The sequence below is a fragment of the Boleophthalmus pectinirostris genome, unplaced genomic scaffold, assembly GCF_026225935.1.
Source record: "Boleophthalmus pectinirostris isolate CB_2022bp ecotype Guang Dong unplaced genomic scaffold, ASM2622593v1 HiC_scaffold_16, whole genome shotgun sequence".
Lineage (NCBI taxonomy): Eukaryota > Metazoa > Chordata > Actinopteri > Gobiiformes > Gobiidae > Boleophthalmus > Boleophthalmus pectinirostris.
In genome coordinates, this window is record NW_026571095.1 from 23,665,869 (window position 1) to 23,686,034 (window position 20,166).

The 20,166-nt window shown below is 39.3% G+C and overlaps 1 protein-coding gene across 2 annotated transcripts in view; it reads right to left on the minus strand.

Annotated features, from left to right (window-relative positions):
* Positions 1-20,166, minus strand: part of LOC110164091 (protein tyrosine phosphatase receptor type F) — a 288,692-nt gene that overhangs the window by 8,369 nt on the left and 260,157 nt on the right. For both annotated transcript variants that reach the window (XM_020929120.2, XM_020929118.2), the window contains 5 exons: positions 17,919-18,073; positions 16,652-16,937; positions 12,159-12,337; positions 1,951-2,077; positions 34-159 (listed from right to left, as the gene is read on the minus strand). In XM_020929120.2, the coding sequence (XP_020784779.1) occupies positions 34-159; positions 1,951-2,077; positions 12,159-12,337; positions 16,652-16,937; positions 17,919-18,073 (873 nt within the window). The remainder of the gene's footprint in view (positions 1-33; positions 160-1,950; positions 2,078-12,158; positions 12,338-16,651; positions 16,938-17,918; positions 18,074-20,166) is intronic.

Below are 20,166 nucleotides of genomic sequence, written 5' to 3' on the forward strand. Positions count from 1 at the left end.
CAAAAAACACAAATATACATAATCCAAACTTACCCTTGCATCTGTGACTTTGAACTCTCGTAGTATGTACTGGGGCATATTGTACTCGGCCATAGGGTCCACCACAAAGTACTGGTACCTGGCAGAGCGCTCAGCAGGCCAGTACTGATGGCACTTCTCCTGCAAAAACATTCACAACGCATTCAGAGTCAGAGAAGCATTTCCATTATACCTCTACATCAGATACAAAAGCTCTGTGTTATTAAAGGGGGTCAGTGGAAGTCATTAAGTCACAGTGTGCTGCTCGGATAGTGCCGCCGAATTCATCTTTGGAGGCAAAATGTTTACATAATTCCATCTTAACTACAGCTGTAATGTGCACGAGAGCGCTTTATGAACTGTGATTATGGATGAGAGCCTGTTGAAAGCCATAAAGTGCAGGTGAGTGCTGCCGCTTCAGTTGTCAGAAAATAACTTTGTGAATGTTCCACTTCTCTGACATATTTTTCTACTAAGTCCAGTGGAATATGACGCTGTGTTGGATAAAATCTCTAAACTAAAGAGACATTATAATCTTTCAAATTCCAGACCAGAATTTATTTTCTGAAAAGATAACTGAGGTGTATTTTAGTAACGTATTACAAAAACTAAAAGTAAAATTATTCCACTATTATTAGTCCAGAGACGAGAGAAGTGAGTCCAGTAGAGCCATTAGTGCAGAAGGGTTTCAATATAGTTTTGTAGGTAGTAAAAGTTTGAGAAAAATGATAAAATACTCAATAAGGTATTGAAAGTATATTGCTTTACATGTAGTATGATCAGAGGTGGGTAGTACTCAGTTACATACATACTTGAGAAATTGTAGTTTTTAGCTTTACTAGCGATATACTTTTACTTCTATTAGAGTGATTTCATTCTTCTATTAGAGTAATTTTTATTGAAGTAACAGTATTCCTATTTGAGTAAAGGTTTTCATGCAAAAGTGACTATTCCCACTATGACTAAACCTACAAGTGACAAAAGCTTTATGTTGGCAACATGAAATGGTTTGCACATTTGTGTTTCTTGCACCGCAGATATAAGATAGTTTTTCTCTATTTTTTGTTTTGTTTGTTTAATTACTTGATTTTGTGCATGATTTAATGTTTTGCAATTTAAATTACATTAACTTGAAATTATGAATCAGATGTTACAACCATAGGCTGTATATATAAATGCACATATATATACTCTTTTACTCGTACTAAAAAAGCATTAAGTATTTTAAGATAAGATACACCTTATTGTCCATGTAGGGAAATTTACCCCCTGGATTTGTAATATTATTTTGAAGTTACATTACTTTTACTTGAATACAGTTTTTGCTACTCTATCCACCTCTGAGTATGACTGCTGTTGCCGTGTGCTGTGGTGTAATCAATATGCCACAGTTGCTAATGCTTTGTTTTGACTTTGAAATACACGTTGTTGTGCGCTCTTTGGATGATTCCATCTATCGAGCAGCCAGGTACAGCTCCAGACATATGTTTACACTTGGGTTGGAGCGCCTGAATATTTCAGAGATGTTTGTCTAGACTCAGAATGTACTGTCCCCAGGCGCTCCCCCTTCTCCTGCAGTGTCTCTGTCTTCCCGTCCCATCACTCTCAGTGTGCTACGTCTCCTACAGCGTGTCCCATTAATGGAGAAGTGTCATATTTCCCCCCCATAGTCTTAAAACATTGTCTCCTATTGGCTGTTTTCAGATTCTGCAATGTGATGATGTCATACTCCCAAATGGAGGACAAGAGTCAGACACTATTGATTACATTATACTTTGCCAAGAAATATCTAAAAAGTAAAGTCTCAAATGTTGAACCCATAACCAAACCTTGTAACTCACTATATTACAACAAAAACAACATGAATTTTAGCAGCTGCCTCTTTGTATTTAATGTTATTGGCATAAAGAATGTCAGTTTGGCATTTCTTACCCGTCCCATCTCTCTCAGCTTGGTGAGCATCACCACAATGGTAGAGTTATGTTCCCACAGCATCCTCCAGAAGTCCTCTGTGGTCTCAGCCAGGGGCCCCTGTGTGGCCAGGTATGCCTTCTGCTGTCTGTAAGAGCAACACAACTCACTAAATATGCTGACAATAAACCAAATCATGCAAATACAAAAAAAAACCTTAAAGAATGAAAAAAAAAAACAGTGTTAGAGTCTAAACAATAAAAAGTAAAATGTATCAATTATTATAGTTTTTAAAGGTCCTATATTCCTCAAATTCACTCTTATGAGCTTTAAGCAATAAGTTATAATGTTGTTACCTCCTCAAAAACACACCCAAAATAATGTTATTTCATTCATACATGTGTGAGTAATCCTTTATTATTAGTTTGTCTACATCTCCAAAGCTCAAAAAGCTCTTTTCCACCTTGTGATGTCATGAAGCTGTAGTCCTTCATGTTAGCAGCTACCTTTTACCTTTTATTTAGCGGAGATTGGCAATTCCAGATCTCAAATTAACCAAATTATTGTAGTGAAGGTGTGTGGAGTTGAAAAACACGGGGGACCACTTGCTACATTACCACATGACATCACAAGGTGGAATAGTTTTCCCTTTGAGAGAAGAACACAGCCAAAATTTGCAGGGTTTGAGTGTAAACAATGTGTGAATGACACAAAGCAAACAGTAATATAGGCCTTTTAATAATTATGAGGCAATTCAGTTTCACAGTGATCAAACATTGACCATATGATACAGTATTCACTAAAACTCTAGCACCATGTGCTGTTGTACTGCAAGACAGTAAGTTTTGACTTTTGATCCGAGTACGGACGCTGTTGTCTTACACAGAGAATATTAGTAGTGAAACTTTTGTGCTGAACTGCTCTCCCTCAGCCCACCTTTCCTAAAATGAAGAGTCCTTGTAGCTTTGGCCGGTAACAAGCTGCTGGTGGTATAGGAGTCTGTCTTAAATGAGGTGTTTTATTCTCAAGACGAGCCATTTGTTCGGCCCTTTTTCGTCTCATTTACTGTCTCTGTCCATTAAATGAGAGAATAAAACGCAGACAGACAAACTATGGCCGACTACAAATGAAGACAAGGCACAGAAGCCGGCTCAGGTAACCAAGTTCACCCTAATTATTCACTGTCAAACTGCAGATTGAAGTTCAGATGATATGTGTCTCCTACAACCCTCAAAGTTTATGTACTACTGTTGTCATGATGCTCAAATTTCAAACTTGATTTTTATACTAAGAAATAGACTTGATACTCTATAGTGATTCCAATGCCACAATGATAATAAAAAAACCTCTTTCTTTAGACTATAAAATGTGGTTTTCAGCATTAAATAGAAGTACTTTTTTATATTATCATGTGGTATTATATCTGTGTAATCTCTCAGTTGTCCAGGTAGGTTCCAAAGTGGCGTATATTAGTCTTTGTGCTCTTATACTTGTTCTGATACAGCTCAAGATCATTCTAAAGTTAAATTTAAAAGTTCATTTCTGTCCTATGAATGATTTTTTTGTATTGATACCTGCTCAAATCAGTATCCAGTTTCAATACTAGTTTTAGTTTTTAGTTTTATACAGATATAAGCCCACATGGTAATATAAAAAACAAAAACAGTAGTACGAGTTATGTTGAAGATTACACTCTAAATTCTAATTAAAGAGTTAGTATCATTGTAGTATTGGAATCGGTATTGAGTATCATGTCTATTCCTTAGTAAGATAAGATAATCCTTTATTGTCTCCAATGGGAAAAATTCGTCTTGGGACAGGGGATCACATGCTTTATCAAACCAACAGGACTTTTAAGTCACTCTTTACAAGAAAGCCCTTTGCAAACTTGTATTCTATTAGTAATTGCACACTCCCTAAGCCTATGTGCAGTTTTGCTTGCACATTCCCCTAAACTATGTGCAGTTTTGATTGCACGTCCTCTAAGTCTTTTACTTTTATTTTTTACCTGCACTATCTGAGTTTAGCAGATTAAAGGCAAATAAATATGGAATATAGTATGGAAATCAAGTTTGAAATTTTAGTATCGTGACAACACTAGATGCACTTCACGTGTCTTGCTCGAGGACACAAAGGCAGAGGCAGCGCGCACTCTTGAACTGTAAAAAGAAACTGCAGTACAATGTTATTCCTGTGTAAATCCTACAGTAAGTGGGCTTGTTCATTTCTCCACAGCCTAACACAATGAGGGCTCAGATGTGGATGAGATCATTCATTGGGCTGTGCTGGTGTCCTACGTGACTGTGCCGCACGCACGCTGTTCACCGAGCAGCCAGCAGATGGCACCAGCGCTCCAACCCAGTGAGAGAGAGAGAGAGGGAGGGAGGGAGGGAGGGAAGGAAGGAAGGAAGGAGGGAGGAAGGAGGAAAGAGAGAGAGATTGAGAGGACAGGGAGAGGGAGAAAGTAGTGGGTAAAGAGAGAGAGGAGGGGGGAAGGAGGAAGAAAGAGAGAAAGGGACAGAGGGAGAGGCAGAAAGAATGAGAGGACAGGAGACAGAGAGAGAAGAGTAGAGAAAGAGGAGAGCTGAGTAATTCACATACTAGACACATGCTCACATGTTGGCATGCATGCATCCAGGTGTCGGCATGTAGAAAGGAGAGAACAGAGAGAGTGAACTATAGGAAAAAGAGAGAGAGCAAGAAGAGGGAGGAGAGGTGCAAAAAGGATAGAGGAGAGAAATGAGGAGAGAACGAGAGCGTAGGAGATTGTAAAAAATGTGAGAGTGGGGAGCGAGGAAAGAGGGGGAGTAGTGAGCGAGGTGAAAGATGAGTGAAAGGAGATATGAGAGCGAGGACAGAAGAGCGGGGAGATGGATAGAGAGAGAGGGGAGAAGAAAGAAAGAGTGGAATGACGAAATGCAAGAAGAGAAAGAAGAGAGAGAGGAGGAAGTACAGGAGGGAAAGAGCAAGTAAGAGAGGGCAGTGAGTGAGTTGAGGTGAAAGAAGAGAGAAGGTATTACAGTGAGGATGGAAGAGATGAGAGATAGATGGAAGAAGAGAGAGAGAGGAGGGAGAATAGACAGAGAAAAGAGAAGGAAGAGAGGAGAGATTGAAGAAATATGAGAAGAGAGGGAGGTGAAAGATGAGAAAATGAAAGATAGATGGAAACAAGAAAGAGTGAGAAAGGACAAGAGAGATGAAAGAATATCGAAAGAAAGAGGTGAGAGAGAGGCTGGATGGATGGATAAAGGGGAGGGAAAGGAAAGAGATAGCAGAGAGGACGAGGAGGGAGAGTTACGACTGAACAGCTAATGAAGGTGCTGCGGGCGACGTGCTAATGTGGAACTGGGAGATTAGGATGTGCTCCGGGCCTCTGCACACAAACAGAGGAACAACAGAGAGGGAGGGAGAAGAGAGAGGGAGGAAGAGAATGATGAGGAGAGAGAGGTGAAACAGCAGAGAGAAAGGGTGGTGAGAAAGGGGTGAAACAGCAGAAATAGGGAGAAACAAATGGGTGAGAGAGGGGTAAGACTGTGAAGAGATGGAGAGGCAGATGTGCAAGAGGTGAAACAACAGAGAGAGGAAGGAGCAGATGAGGGAGAAGGGTGAAACAGCAGAGAGACTGAGGTTAAGATGGGTGAGAGAGGAGCGAAACAGCAGAGAGACTAAGGGTCAGTTTACACGAGGACGATTGCGGGTAAAAACGACAAAATATTTTATCGGAAGTGCCTTTCGTTTAGACGGTGACAGCATTTTTGGGGCTTAAAAACGCAAAAAACTGAAACCACCCTCCAGAGCGTCACCTTATGCACGCAGATTTCCTCCTAAAAACGCTCATGTAAACGCGGAATAAAAAGCGAAGACGCGACGCCACTTTTGCGTCTTCTGTTCAGACCGTCATCATATAAACGTAGCCTTAGATGGGTGAGAGAGGGGCTTAAAAACGCAAAAATCTGAAACCACCCTCTAGAGTGGAAAAGTTGAATATGCTCTGTCGTAGCGTTTCTGTCTACACTGCCCAAGACGCAAAACTCTGGTCAGATCTGCTCACGTCACGTTCGCGTTTACGTCACATACATACAGAAACACAGAAACCTGGCATGCATACCCAATCGAATTCAACACACTTTTGCGTCACCGTATGCACGCAAATTTCCTCCTGAAAACGCTCGTCTAAGTGCGGAATAAAAAGTGAAAACGCGATGCCACTTTTGTGTCTTCTGTTCAGGCCATCATCATATAAACGTAGCCTTAGATGAGTGAGAAATGGATGAAACAATAGAGAGATGGAGGAGCTGATGACGGAAAAGGGTGAAACAACAGAGAGACTGAGGCTAAGATAGATGAGAGAGGGTGGAACAGTAGAGAGATGGAAAGGTAGATGTGTAAGAGAGGGGTGAAACAGAAGAATGATGAAGAGGCAGATGGATGAAAGAAGGGTAGATGGGTTGGTGAGGGGTGTTGAGCCAATATAATGTCATTTTTAACACAAAACTATAATAGTAATGTCTCCAGTGTTCCCATTTGTTCTTATATTATTCTCATATACAGAAGATCAAGACCATTCTTTAACTATTTAGAAAAGGTACATCGGCTTCAGTGTTTGAGAAAACCTAGTACAAATACACAAAGTAATAAAAGTAGTACTTATAAGGCTTACCATGAAATAAAGTAGAATGACAGATGGGTCTATGTCCTAGTTCCATGTGTGTAATTTAAGTACTACAACTACACGTTTAGTTACCAAGCTACTGCTATCCTAGATCCCAAATGTCAACAGATGTAGGTGAGTGATGATAAGGCGAATTGCTAACTTTTTCCTCCTTATTTTTGTTCTCTTTCCTCAGAGCTTTAGAGGGAAAATCCAAGGAGGCACAGGACGGAAATGGGAACGGCGCGCAGGGTACAAACGGGAGCTAAGCAGCGGATGAAAGCTTGAGTCTAAATTGATAGTGCGGCCCCCTCTAACCTCGCTCAAATAAGACCCACAGCCAAAACAAAAACAATCCTGCCTGGTATCACGCCACTTCTGACTCCCCCATCGTCTCCCCTCTCCCGTGCGCGCTCGCTAGAGGACACGAAAGCGCTCCAGTCACCCTCATTACGAATGCTATAGCCCGCGCATCCACAGGCCCCGGCAGCAGCAGCGAGCGAGCAAGCCAGCGAACGAATCAATGGGCTTGCCTCTCATTAGCTCAGCATATTATTGGCTCCTCTTCAAGGCGGTGCGCGGAGGGGTGAAGGGCGCACTGGAGGGCCCGGTTTAGTTTGTATTTATTTATGCTAGGGCCTTTTAAAAGCAGCTTAATTACACTGTGCTAGCGGCGAGCACAACAGGTCCCCACCCGGATGTGTCGATCTTGGAGAGATGTTTGAGATGGGAGATGAAGGGAGGAAGTGAAGAGGAGGGGCTGACAAAGATGCACTAAAATCAACATGGAACACTACCGGAGATGTTTGAGTAGCAAGTGAATATATACATAATGTAATGCACTGATTTGTCAGGAATGTTCCACAGTATTGTATTGAACACAAACACTACCGGTCAAAAGTTTTAGAACACCCAAATTTTTCCAGTTATTTCTTGCAACTGAAGTCGTGCAAGTCCAGTGAAGAGTTTGAAATGGTACAAAGGTAAGAAGTGAACAGCCAAAAAAATAATGACCCAAAACAAAACACAAGTCCAAGCTCTGCCAAAACTACCTTAGGACAAAAAAAAAACAAAAACAAAAAAAAAAAAAACAAGATGGTGAGCTTGAAAACATGTCCAGCACAGTCTCCAAACTTAAACCCCATCGAGCTGGTTTTGGGATGAACTGGACAGAAGAGTGAAGCAACCTACAAGTGCCACACATTTATGGGAACTTCTGCAACAGACTTGGAAAGAACTTTCTGAAGAATATTTGATTTCTAGTGTAGAAAGAATGCTACGAGCATTTAAAATATATTTTGGTCTATAAATTGATTCCATGATTTCTTTTTCAACTCAGATTGCGTATTTGTTCTATGCTTTCATTTCAGAGTGCAATGACACAATAAACTGAATTACTTTTAGTAAAAAGGTGGAAAAATTGTGGAGTTCTAAAACTTTTGATAGGTAGTGTACATCTTGTATTCATTTTTATAGCCCATAAATGTGTGTTCTTACTGTGAGTGGGGTCACCTCTCCACAAATCTGGCCTGTATCTTGGCCTGGTGGTGTCATTTACTTGTCTCCATGGAGATAGATAAGCTTAATCTAGCTAAGTGCCACAGCAGCGTGGCAGATGCTTTAGTGTTTAGATGCTTTAGTCCTTAGGCAAGACACTTCCCCCTCTCGTATGAATGTGTCGTGTGTCTGAGTACTGGGGTTGGTCAAAGGTAGCCAGGCTGGCGCCACCTAGTGTCTCCGCTCAATTTCATTTCTCTACAGCGACTAGGTCAGAATCGAAATACACTAGACGGTTTGCAAGAACCCCGGAAGTTGTAGACCGCACACCGGCCAATCAGCGTAGAGCTGTGCAGCCATAACGTCAAACTGAAGCGCCTGTCTGGGTCCCTTTTGTATTATAGCACAACAGTAAACAAAGCAGTCGAGAAGGACTTAGACATGTAGCCATACATTTTGTGTTGGCCACGATTCCCGAGATCAAGGATTTAAAGCTGGAACAAAGATAATGTTTGGTGAATTTTATCAAGGCGAAAGACGTTATTGCGCTTCTTCGTAAGGGATTCGAAAGATAGATTAATATACAGTTTGCCCTGTTAGCGGCGCATTACATACTTCACGACCAAATAGCAGCGATTGGTTAAATAAAAAAAGTACCCATTTACTGTTGAGTGAACGAATCCTAATGCTACAAGGTCCGACAGTTTCCACAAAGTGAAACCGGCCGATGAATCAGGCTAGGTCAAAGGGGTAAATGGCGTGGTTGGTCTTCCTTCACTCAGTGTGTCCCAGGGCAGTTAGGGCTTGAGTGAATGAAACTCCTTTGAAAGCAATATGTAAGAAAAAAAAAACATTGAAAGCAAAGAGGTGGACTGGTTTGAGAACACATCTTAATACCCAATTGTCTGTATATCACTTACACTTACAGCTGAAATGGACGGCAGGACTGTATGAAGCACATTTTCACTAACACTGGTGCTGCTGATGTTTTTCTGTGTGCTACTATATCCAAAATCCAAGCCTTATGGACTTGCTGGTACTTCTTGCTAAATTTTCCTTTGTACTGTAAAGTCCAATCACAGCCTCTCTCTCTTCACACCAGATAGAAAGCAAAGCTGCCGTTTTATCTGTGTCCCTCGTGGAAGCAATTTGAACTGAGAGAGCAAGTGAGGACAACACCAGTAATTCTGCCCAGCACGGCCCACTGCGGACTCCTCTCCAATATACCACTATACTTTTTCATCTGCTCCTGTCTGCTTTAACGGGCTCTGACGCCTGACAACCGCCGCACCTGTCATATTAACACCCGCCGACAAGCCATTCAATAAAATCAACTTTTTCTGTTTTGGACGTCATAAAAAGCAGCTAAAAGTGGTTCTGGTAGGATTTATAGATGTTTACTTCCGCATTGGGGCTGGTCTTTTACGATTGTGATTTAAAAGGCAATGAGTGAGTGGGCTTGTTGCTATTTGCTCTCATAAAGTTGGTATATTTAATAAATCTTCAGACAGACATCTTATTAGTATTAGCATATTGTGTTACGCCGTCTATGTGAGCAGTGACCAAGTTGGAACAAACAAATGTACTTTTTGGACTTGTGAAAAGAACTTACAAACTCATAGCAGAAGTGAGGAATAACTTTGGACCACTGCAAACTGTTTTAAAAGAACAGGCTGTTTTTCACATTTTTAATAGAGGTTGACCGATATTGTTTTTTTCATGGACAATGCCAATACCGATTACTTAGGAGGGGGGAAAAAAAGGATGGCCAATAAACTGACAATATTCTTGGCCGATTTTGAATATTTCCCTCCAATTATGTCATTTAACATACCAAAAAGTCACTCACAGTCCTTTTTTATGATAAGCCTATAAGAGATGCAGTTTATGCACTTATCTTTTCACACTGAGGTGTTCAAATTAAGTTTTATGCATATTCTTTAGGCAGCAGGTCAGCCAAAACAAAATATCGACCAGTGCTGCAGATTTTAGCCTGACAGACAATATGCTAAAAAATGCAAATATCGTATATATAATATTATATAAATATAAAATTAAGTGAAAATCATGTACAGCAAAGGGTTAAATAGAAATATTGTGCTGTAGAAATGAATAGTTTTTGAAAAAGTAAATAGAAGCAACACTGTACTTTTTGTATTGCTAATCAAAAATGACCAAAATATAAGATTGTATACTTTCTTAATTTAATGCTATTTTAGAATTATGAAAAATTGGGACCATTACCATAGCGATTAATCATTCAAAATGTAACATAAAGCTGAACACCACTGTATAAACTCAATACCAACACAATATTAGACTGAACACATTCAAATAGTTTGGTTTAAAAAATAATTTCACAAGTGAGAAAAAGTAAAACAATGATTATGAAATCAAAAGCACAAATATTTTTTTTGTACCACCTTTTAGATCACCATGAGTTCATATGAGCTCAATAAGCACCAGTCTGTGCTTATCATTGACTTTTTATTATTCACCTGTCATTAATACTTGCTTTTCAATTTCACTTGTCAGCGTCCAACCTAAGGCATGATCAGCAGAACCAATAAATAAAGTGAAAGTTGACAGGTCTAAAGCGCTAACAAGCGGAGGTCCTTCCTGTGTTCTGGGGTGTAAGCATCAAAACTCTGTGACTCAGTGAATGAAATGAATGAAGGTTCCGAGTAAAACAGCTGCATGCACAAATTAGACTGACGGACATTATAACAATTTCATCATGTTTGATTTAAAAGGACCGATAGTGCAATCAACATGCTATTTTAGTGATTACAGTAGTGACTAGTCGTATAATTTCATGACTCAGAAGGCCAGCTTAAATGCAGAAGTCATACAGAAGCCTATTACTACAAGTGTATATACTGTATATATAGTGTTGTTTTTTTATCAAGTTGTAATCTTGTGTAATATAGAAAAAAAGAGAAATAGAAATATTACATTGAGAAAGAAAGCGTATTTAGCACAATTCACACAAGGACACCCCCTACTGGACGCTGGTGAAATTAAAGGATGCCAAGACAGCAGTTTCACATCAAAACGACTTACCTTCTTTTAAAGTCCTTGTAAAATGTTTACTTTTGCTCTTGGTTTGATGCCGATATAGTCCTGATATAGACTTGGTTATGTTCTGTTCTAGTCCTGGTTTAGTCAAGGTCTAGTCCATGTTTACTTCCAGATTTAAAGCAAGTTAAGTAGATCAAATTCAAGTAGACGCTAAACTAGGACAAACAAGCAAAGGTATCTCTACTGGAACCAATACAGTGCAATACAGTGTTCGCCTGAAATTATGAGTCTCAACTTATATATTATATAATATATCCATGGGTTTCAGAATGATAAAAACATAGGACCATAGTAGCACTGCACAACTTTGGACAAGATTGCGATATGCGATATGGCTGTCCAGTACTGCAATATCAATAGTTGCAATATTTTTTATATTTTTTAATGAATAATTTCAGCAAAATGACAAATGAAATGTGGATGCCTTAGTAATAACTAGTCAGACTCTCCCAAAGTCTGCCCTTTTCATCTAAAACACAGCAGATTTCTGATAGAGAACCTTGATGGGATTGTGATATATTTAGATGCTGAAAGTAGGGTTGTCTAAAATATCAAAAATCAGATACTAATCGACACCAAAATTAGTACCGAAACTAGATAGTAATTTGAACATGTATCAATACAAAATAAATTACTTTAACAAAGTAATTTATTACAAGACAACCAGCCTTATACTAGCTACTTTAAAACCTATTTTGTGTTGACAATTATATTCTATTGTCGAAACTGGACCTTGATATTATTATTGTGGTATCAAAATAGGAATTGAGCTTTGAGCCAATTCCTTAGTATCAAAACCAAGTTCGAAATTCCAGTTTCGTGGCAACACTGATTTTCATATCAGCCAGTTCTACCATAAATTGTGCAGCCCCAGAGACCATAGCTGTAGAGTTTAACAACACAAAGCAAAGGAACGGGAAAAGTCATCGAAATGTCACCTATAACATGAAGCTGAGACCCATGGATATTGGCTAGGCCTATTGGCAGAAGTGTTATTGACCTGTAGCCGTCGATGCAACTGGCGTTGATGTAGTCGGAGCCCTCGACCCCACGGATGGGCTGCAGACACACGCGCGTGGACTCAAAAGGCATGATGTTCACCAGGCGGTTCTTGAACTTGTTGCAGGGCAGGTTGGCGCTGATGAACCGTGACGTGTGGGCTTTGGAGTTGGCCAGTCTCTGTTCAATGGCAGGTGGAAAGAGAGAGACGGGGGGAGAGAGGGAATGGGGGAGAGAAGGGAGAAAGAGAGAGAAGAGACAGAGAGGAGATGGAGGGAGAAGAGAAAGAGATGGAGGTAAGAGAAAAGGGGTGAGGATAGGTGTGATGAAAGGAAGAGCAGGGGAGAGAAATGGTAAAAGAGTGAGAGAGAGATAAGGGAAGGAGAAAGGAAACAGAGGAATAAGCAGGTGGGAGAGAGATAGAGAGAAGAAGAGAGAGATAGAAATAAGGAGAGAAGAAAAAGAGATGGCAAGGAATTGAGAGAGAGAATTAAGAGAGAAGAGGGAGTGAAGAGAGAGAGATTAGCAGAATATGAGTGGGAGAAAGACAGTGAGAGAGAGGAGAGAGAGAAAGGTGAGGAGAGGTGGGAGAGAGGGAAGAGCAGAGGGAGTTAGTGACCTGTGACCCGCAGTAAACAAACATGGCAGACACCGGTGACTCCCCCATTGAGCTGTGAGAGCGGAATGTCGTGAGCAGTGAGTGTATCAGAGGAGGACATGTCAGAGTGGACTCGATGGGGGCAACAAGACCAAATAACATTTAACCATTCACTTGCCCTATGTTTAGATTTAATAGACAAACCTTTCTGACAAGGGGTCCATCACCTGCTTGTTTTCATCAAGATATATTCCACAGTGTGGCATTTAAGTTGATCTATCTTGCATTTGTTTTCGTTTGGGTGCTCAAAAATACCTTGAAAACCATGCATTCTTGCTGCATGGGAGCGCCTCTTACTTGGCCCGGTGGAGTCACTTGCTCGTCTCAGTGGGGATAGAGTAATTTAATGCCATATTGTGGAATATTCCAGGTAAAGCAAAACCAGTTTCATGAAGACAAGCAGGTGGCGGACCCTCTACCACAGGTGTGTCAAACTCAAATTCACAGAGGGCTACAATTAAAAACTGGGACTAAGTCGTGGGCCAAACGAAATATTGAAAAATGTTTTCTCTTCTTTCGAGATATGTAATGTTAAACCATTTCTTCTTAAAATAAATGTTTAATAATAGATTTGCTTTAACATTGAATCCAGATCAAGCATAATATAAAATAGTAACACAATTTTAAATAAATTATGTATCTGTAGCCGGCGGATCAGCTCTAATACATATTTGATGTGATCTCGCGGGCCAAATATAATTTTATCGCGGGCCAAATTTGACCCCTGGGCCGGAGTTTGACACGTCCGCTCTACTAGAAAAAAAGTTGCATAGTGCCCTGTTAGATTATGTTGATTCCATTGCCATTGTTTTTGTTGTATAGATGCTGTATATTCACAAATCATGCATTGTTAATTAGTTAGTTTTATAATAGGCCAAGGAGGAACTATTCAACCACAAGTGTGAAGTACTCATAAGTACTGGAGATTATAACACTATCAACAAGCATTAGCTAAAAAAAACATGTCACCTAGACTAAAAAAAAAAATCAACATTGTGAGATAGGGTAAGTGTCTTGGTAATGGACTGGCATCTTATCTTAAAAACAGACATGGGCACTTACTACTCCAAAATAATATGAGACTTCTTCAACGCCAAGTTTGAGGCACTATTTGCAGTATCGTTTTATGTAAGTACCTTTCAGAGCCTGCACTAACATTTAAATACACATTTGAAAGTCTGTTTAGGGGACTCTGGCTTTGCTGCTGCCATAAGAAACAGTGGGGGTGTAGCGCTCCATGCTGGCACTCCACCGCGCACAGACGGACAGCGCAGGAGAGAGCAGCCGCGCTAAAGCTTTACTCTGGGATATTTCCTGTGAGCCGCGGCCAGACCGAGCAGGCGTCATGGCTACACTTTTTGCTCTGTCTCTCACTCTCTCTCTCCCTTGTCTCATTGTATGTGGTTGGCAGCGGCGTGGATACGATTATCACTTCAAACAGAATGGATCGCGGTCATAAGAGGGCTAATGGTAGAGCCGCACCGGGAGGAAAGTGTGTAATAACATCACAGTCGATCGCTATTGACAAAAGCTGTGTGTTTGTGCGTGTCACCTTGAACTGCGCCAACGAGTGGGAGGGTCTGTCACAGTGTGGTTTGAAGCGAAATGGACTATAATAGCAGATAAGAATCTTACTATTGACTTAGGCTATTGATAATTAACTAGCTCTGCTGGAAAGGTTTAATTTGTTTACAGCAGCGTGTTTATCATCATTAAAGGTGGATTATGGAACATTTCTGGTGGGTAACTACCATGAAGATGTGATTGTAATGTCACAGTATGGCGTTCATTGTATCTGTCTTACTTGTGTATTTATTCCTCAAAAATGTCTTTAAAAAACTGTATTCTTCACCAGGACCCCTTTTTCACAGATTTGACCTGTAACTTAGCCTGGTGGTGTTGTTGGCTTGTCTCCATGGAGATCAATACGTTTAATGACTTACGGTGAAACAAGACAAACAATAACATCTCTAAGGAACCCTCCACCAGAAAAGTTATATAAGTAAACCTTTAAAGCAACAATGTTTAACTTTCTGGAGGGGTCACTCCACAATTCCAATGAAATAGAAGCTTAAAATCAAACTTTTGAACTTTCTCCAGATGAGTTTAATGCCATACTGTGGAATATTATAGCCAAAGGAAAACATTTGTTCTATATCTATGTTATATATCTTATAAAAGGACAAGGTGCAGAGCTTTTCCTACATGAGTAATAGTAATAATTATATCTTTAGTGTAGGGGAGGGTGACATCTCAATATTTGGATTATCCCATTAACAAGATCAGATATTTTTGCAATTCATCCTTATTTTAGCACATTTTTTTTAACAGAGGATCTCACAAATGATAAATTACAGCTAAATTAACACCAAAACTCAGAAATATCACTTAATATTTTAGTTTACTAGCGCTTTCTTACAGTTTTTGGAAATGTGATATTCTAATTTTAAGTATTTTTCAAACCATTACGCAAATATCTTGTACATATTATATCACACACTTCTAGTTGTCCAGTCGTCTCAAGTCATGCTACAATAAGGCTACAAGTGCCCTCAAAGAAAACCAATGTATGGACAAAATTAGAGCTTGGGTTATATAATATTTAGCCTTGCACTGATTGCACGCACATTGTGTTTAAGGTTTAATTGCGTCAGACGCTTAAGCAGTCAGAGAGGCTGCAGTAGCGCATAATTATAGATTAAAGAGCCAATGTGAGTCACAGGGAAACATTGACTGGGAGAACTGTACTGCAGACAACAAGGTTAAACAGTCCACTTATACAGAACCACATAGCAAACCTTTAACTCTCACCAGTCTATAATCAAGTGGGTACAGACATAAAGCAATGTTTAACTTATCAAGAGAAAGCAACCAAGGCTAAATTTGGTTGACCTGTTCTAAATGAATGCAACCCTCGCTTTTCTGACCAGAGTTTTTCACAGACATGAATATTTTATGTTCTTTCATATTTTTCTTTTTCTTTAATACATTGAAAGCAAGCAGAATAAGCAGCCGTTAACACCATACAGGACAGATAATTGCTTTAAACTGTACCTGGATTCATATGCAGTAATTATATTGTAAAAGCAGCTCTTTTTTTATCTGCATCTAATTGTAAAGAGTTTTATTGTTTGCAAACCAGAAAATGATGCTGGTGCGCTGTTAGCATGCTAGTTGTTTGCTAGAGATGAATGCCATCTGAAAGTTGTGCTTATAAACTCATTGTAGTAAAGAATTTGGATGGTAGGAATGTGTTAGGAAAGTGACGAGAAACTTTGGGGTCGCTGCAAATAGTTAAAAATGAAATAATTATATTTTAAGACTGGTCAGGTAAAATTTTACACATGAATTGAGATAAAAGTCCAAATTCATGGTCTATAGAGTTGTTAAGTGATGATGATACTTCCCGGTCTAAACATAAACCTTACAACTGATTTCTAGCTTTGTGTTTGTTATTGTTGTTATTCATCAAACAAGAGACATTTACCTTTCAATATTGTATGCTTAACCGTATGTAAATAATGTCGTAAGAATCTGTCATAACAGAAGATTACCATTGTCCATATTCAAATGTCAGCCACTTCTAACGCTATCTTAGCCTGGCTTCTTATCTGAACCTCTCTCGAACACTTTCTATCACAATTATTACCACAAATAGCTTTAAATGACTGTAATCCCTTTTTAACGTGAAATGTGTTGTCTCTAAAAACAAGATGGACCCAGAAATTACATCACGCTGATAGGAATTTTTGGCATGTCACCCCCTCCTACAGAAGAATGATCGTATTGTGCGTGTGTTAGATCTTTTATGTGCACAGTATGTTGTTGTGTCTCACCTTAAACTCCAGCTCCATGGCCGTGACTGTCTCTCCGGGCGGGGGCTGGGTCAGTTTCTGGATGTGGGCGTACAGGTTTCGTGCTGGGACCTCAGTGTTACCGCATGTGGCCGCCTCCAGGAGCGCCTCGTGGATGAAGATGTACTGATCCTCCGTCTGCACCATGTAGTTCCTCTGGGCCCTCATACAAGTCACGTGACCGTAGATATCCACGGATTTCTCGTGCTTCATTCGCTCCAACATGGCATCGATCACAATGAAGCAGCCTGTCCGGCCCACTCCCGCGCTGTACGGGACACATCCACAAAGGTTAACAGCTATTAATATAACACCGGGCATGGACAATGGCACGAGCTATACCAGAGACAGGACACATTTGTCTTCTTTATGCTCGGGCCTTATATGGGTATCAGTATAGCGTGAGGACATTATCAGGGGGAAGGGGGTTATAAAAACAATTTACATTTTTATCACCAGCGACTTGTATTTGGTAATATTTTTCATTATATTGAAATGATCTCACTTTGCTCAATTAAGCTGTAATGGAACGGTATAATAAGGAATTTATTAAGATGGCCAACATATTTTTGTCCACAAATAATGAGTATAAAATGGGTCAATGTGGATCTTCAACAAATCGCCTCTACAACTATGATAAATACACAAACCAAAAACCGAAAATCTAATTTCTCCAGTTAAAGGTTGGTGACTATCTATTACTAGTCAAATCTGTGGAGAGGTGGCCCAAATTACAGTATGAAAGCATGTTTTTGATGTTTTTCAAGCAATTAAACACATAGCAAACTCCTACCATAAAAGTTACCCGGTTTTAAGAATCATTATGTTCTGTTACTTATATTTAATTGTTCTTTAGGTCTATGAGGAATGTCTAACATAGACAATTAATACTTTGCAGTGACATCAACCTACATATATCTGTACATAAAGACTCAAGAAAAAATACAAAATGGGTTTAAACAGCAGCTGCCTGTAATCAAGACGAGTCTTTATGATCCTAACTTGTAACTGTAATGTTATTTGAGAGGAACTTGTTTAACAGCACAAATCAGCTCACCTGTTCCAGTTAAATCAGTTCTTTATGGTCAGATTGTGTTAAAACAAAGCTAAATTAAAGCCTAACAAACTCTCAGAGCAGTGACTCCGGTTACACCCAAGGGAACGTTGACGACATCAGCTGCAAAGTATCAAGTATCCACCATTCTCTTGACTTTACAGTACAAATGGTATGAAGAATGTATCCACAGACCTGCAGTGGACCACCATGGGCCCAGCGTCCGGAGGGTTGCAGGCCTTGACCCGTCTGAGGAAGGCCAGGATGGGGGTGGGGTACTCGGGTACGCCGTGGTCGGGCCAGGCCATGAACTGGAACTGTCTCACCTCTCGCTTCTCGCTCGAGCCGTTCTGCAACACAAGATTTTCAATAAGAACAGAACAGAGACAGAAAACGTGCACAATGCCTTGCTCTGCATCCCAACTAAACTATATCTACAACCCAGTGGCAAATAAATTGTGATCAGTTAAAGATGAATTATGTAACTTTTAGAGGAGCCCGCCACCTACTTGTCTCCAAGGAGATGTTATCATATTGCCTTGAATTTCAATAGTAGTGCTCTGGCCACAGTAAAAATGCATGTTATTCAGTGTATTCATAAAAACACATGTAACTGAATAAATGCACAATAGACATTTAATTTAATGTCATACGGTGGAACTTTCCAGGCCATGCAATAACATCTCCATTGAGACAAGGAGGCAGACCATTCACAGGAGTTAGTGCATCTTTAACAAGACAAATGATTACAAATTAGCAATGTGGACAAAGAAACTACAGATATATAGTTTTCTGTGGAAGTAAATAATTGTATTTCACAATAAAAAAGTAAAAGGAACTTTCTGCACTGCGATCAAATTCCACACAAAACAAAAATATCTCAAGTAGGGTGTGAATAATTTTAGACTTAACCTTATGTGAGCTTGTTCAACATTTTGTAAAAACGACTTGTCACATTTGCATAGCTTTGTCATGAGAATTTGGAGAATTTTGTCAAAAATATTAACAAATCTTTAAACTATTTTAAGAAAAGGGTCAACCCGACTTAAGCTAGTGGTTAATAGGCTTTGCTGTCATGAAGCTCAGATAACAGTGAGGCCAAACTTGGATCATTTCAAGCTCTTATCATGCCACTGAAATAGATTCTAGGTATTGTCACATTCCTGATAGAAACCAAGTCTTTAATGAGGATTTGATGATGGGGCAGTCGGTGGTAAAAACTACAGGACTAGAGGACAAAACATTGGATGAATCATCAGCTGGCTTCATCAAACTGGAGAAATGAAATCCTTTATTGCAGCTCGGAGAACAAGAGACAAATCGTGGATCTTAAAAACCAATTACAGTAGTGAAAAAAAATCTATTCCAGTAGTTATCAGTCTGGGCAAAAAAAATAAGAAATTACTTTTTAAAATGTGACCCTGGTAATGAGGAAGTCCAATTATCCAGCGGGGACATGCCCTTCGCAGACATGCTCGGGCTAAACACTTAAAAGGGAAAGAATGTATTTTATTCTTTTGTATGTGTGGATAGCTGTTAATTGGTTGAAGGAAAGCCATCTAAGGACCAATCTCATAGAAGAAACTAAAAGAACTGGTGGCAAAGATGGAGTGTATAGAGACTCTAGTTATGTTGTTTTTTTCTATTAAGCTAAAAAACACTACTGTATACTACACTATACTCATATATTCACTTACTCCCTCAGAGAGTTAGAAAACTTTATTCATCATATATTTGGCACTTCTTTCTTTCCAATATAAGTATTTTCTTTAAATAAAATGCAAAGAAATTTCTTATTTTTTCCAGAGACCAACAAATCAATGATGACAAACTTTTTGTATAAATATGCTATAAAATAAGTGTTGTTTTAGCTGAATTACTCGTCATAGTCCATTGCTAGGATTCAGATCATCACAACATTCTATAGGCAAATATTTAATACAGACAGGGGCAGCAATGCCGCAGTTATGCAAAATGTTAATGGGGCTAGTAGAAATTAGGAATATAACGATATCAAAATCCCTCTATACTATATTTTTACCAACTCACAGTTCAATATTTATTTCGATATTTTGTGGAGGCTTACAAAACTGTAAATATACTACATTTTCCTTTTCAAAGCATTGGAAAAGTCTTTGGTATTGTTATAATATGAAGAATTAAGTTTAAAAGTGCTTAATAACAGCTATTTTTTCATGTAGTCTGCACTGACAGGACCAAAGGATCATGGTCTATGTAGTTCCCTCTGTTTTTGCTGCACCATGGCGAGGCAGGGCAAGTTTATCTGTATAGCGCAGTTCATACACACGGTAATTCAAAGTGCTTTACAGAATAAGAAAGACATTAAAATCACAAAGAGAGACATAAAAAACATGTAACTATTAATTTAAGCAAAAAGACTTCAATATATTGTGATGATCCATGACATTATTGTGAGACTTTT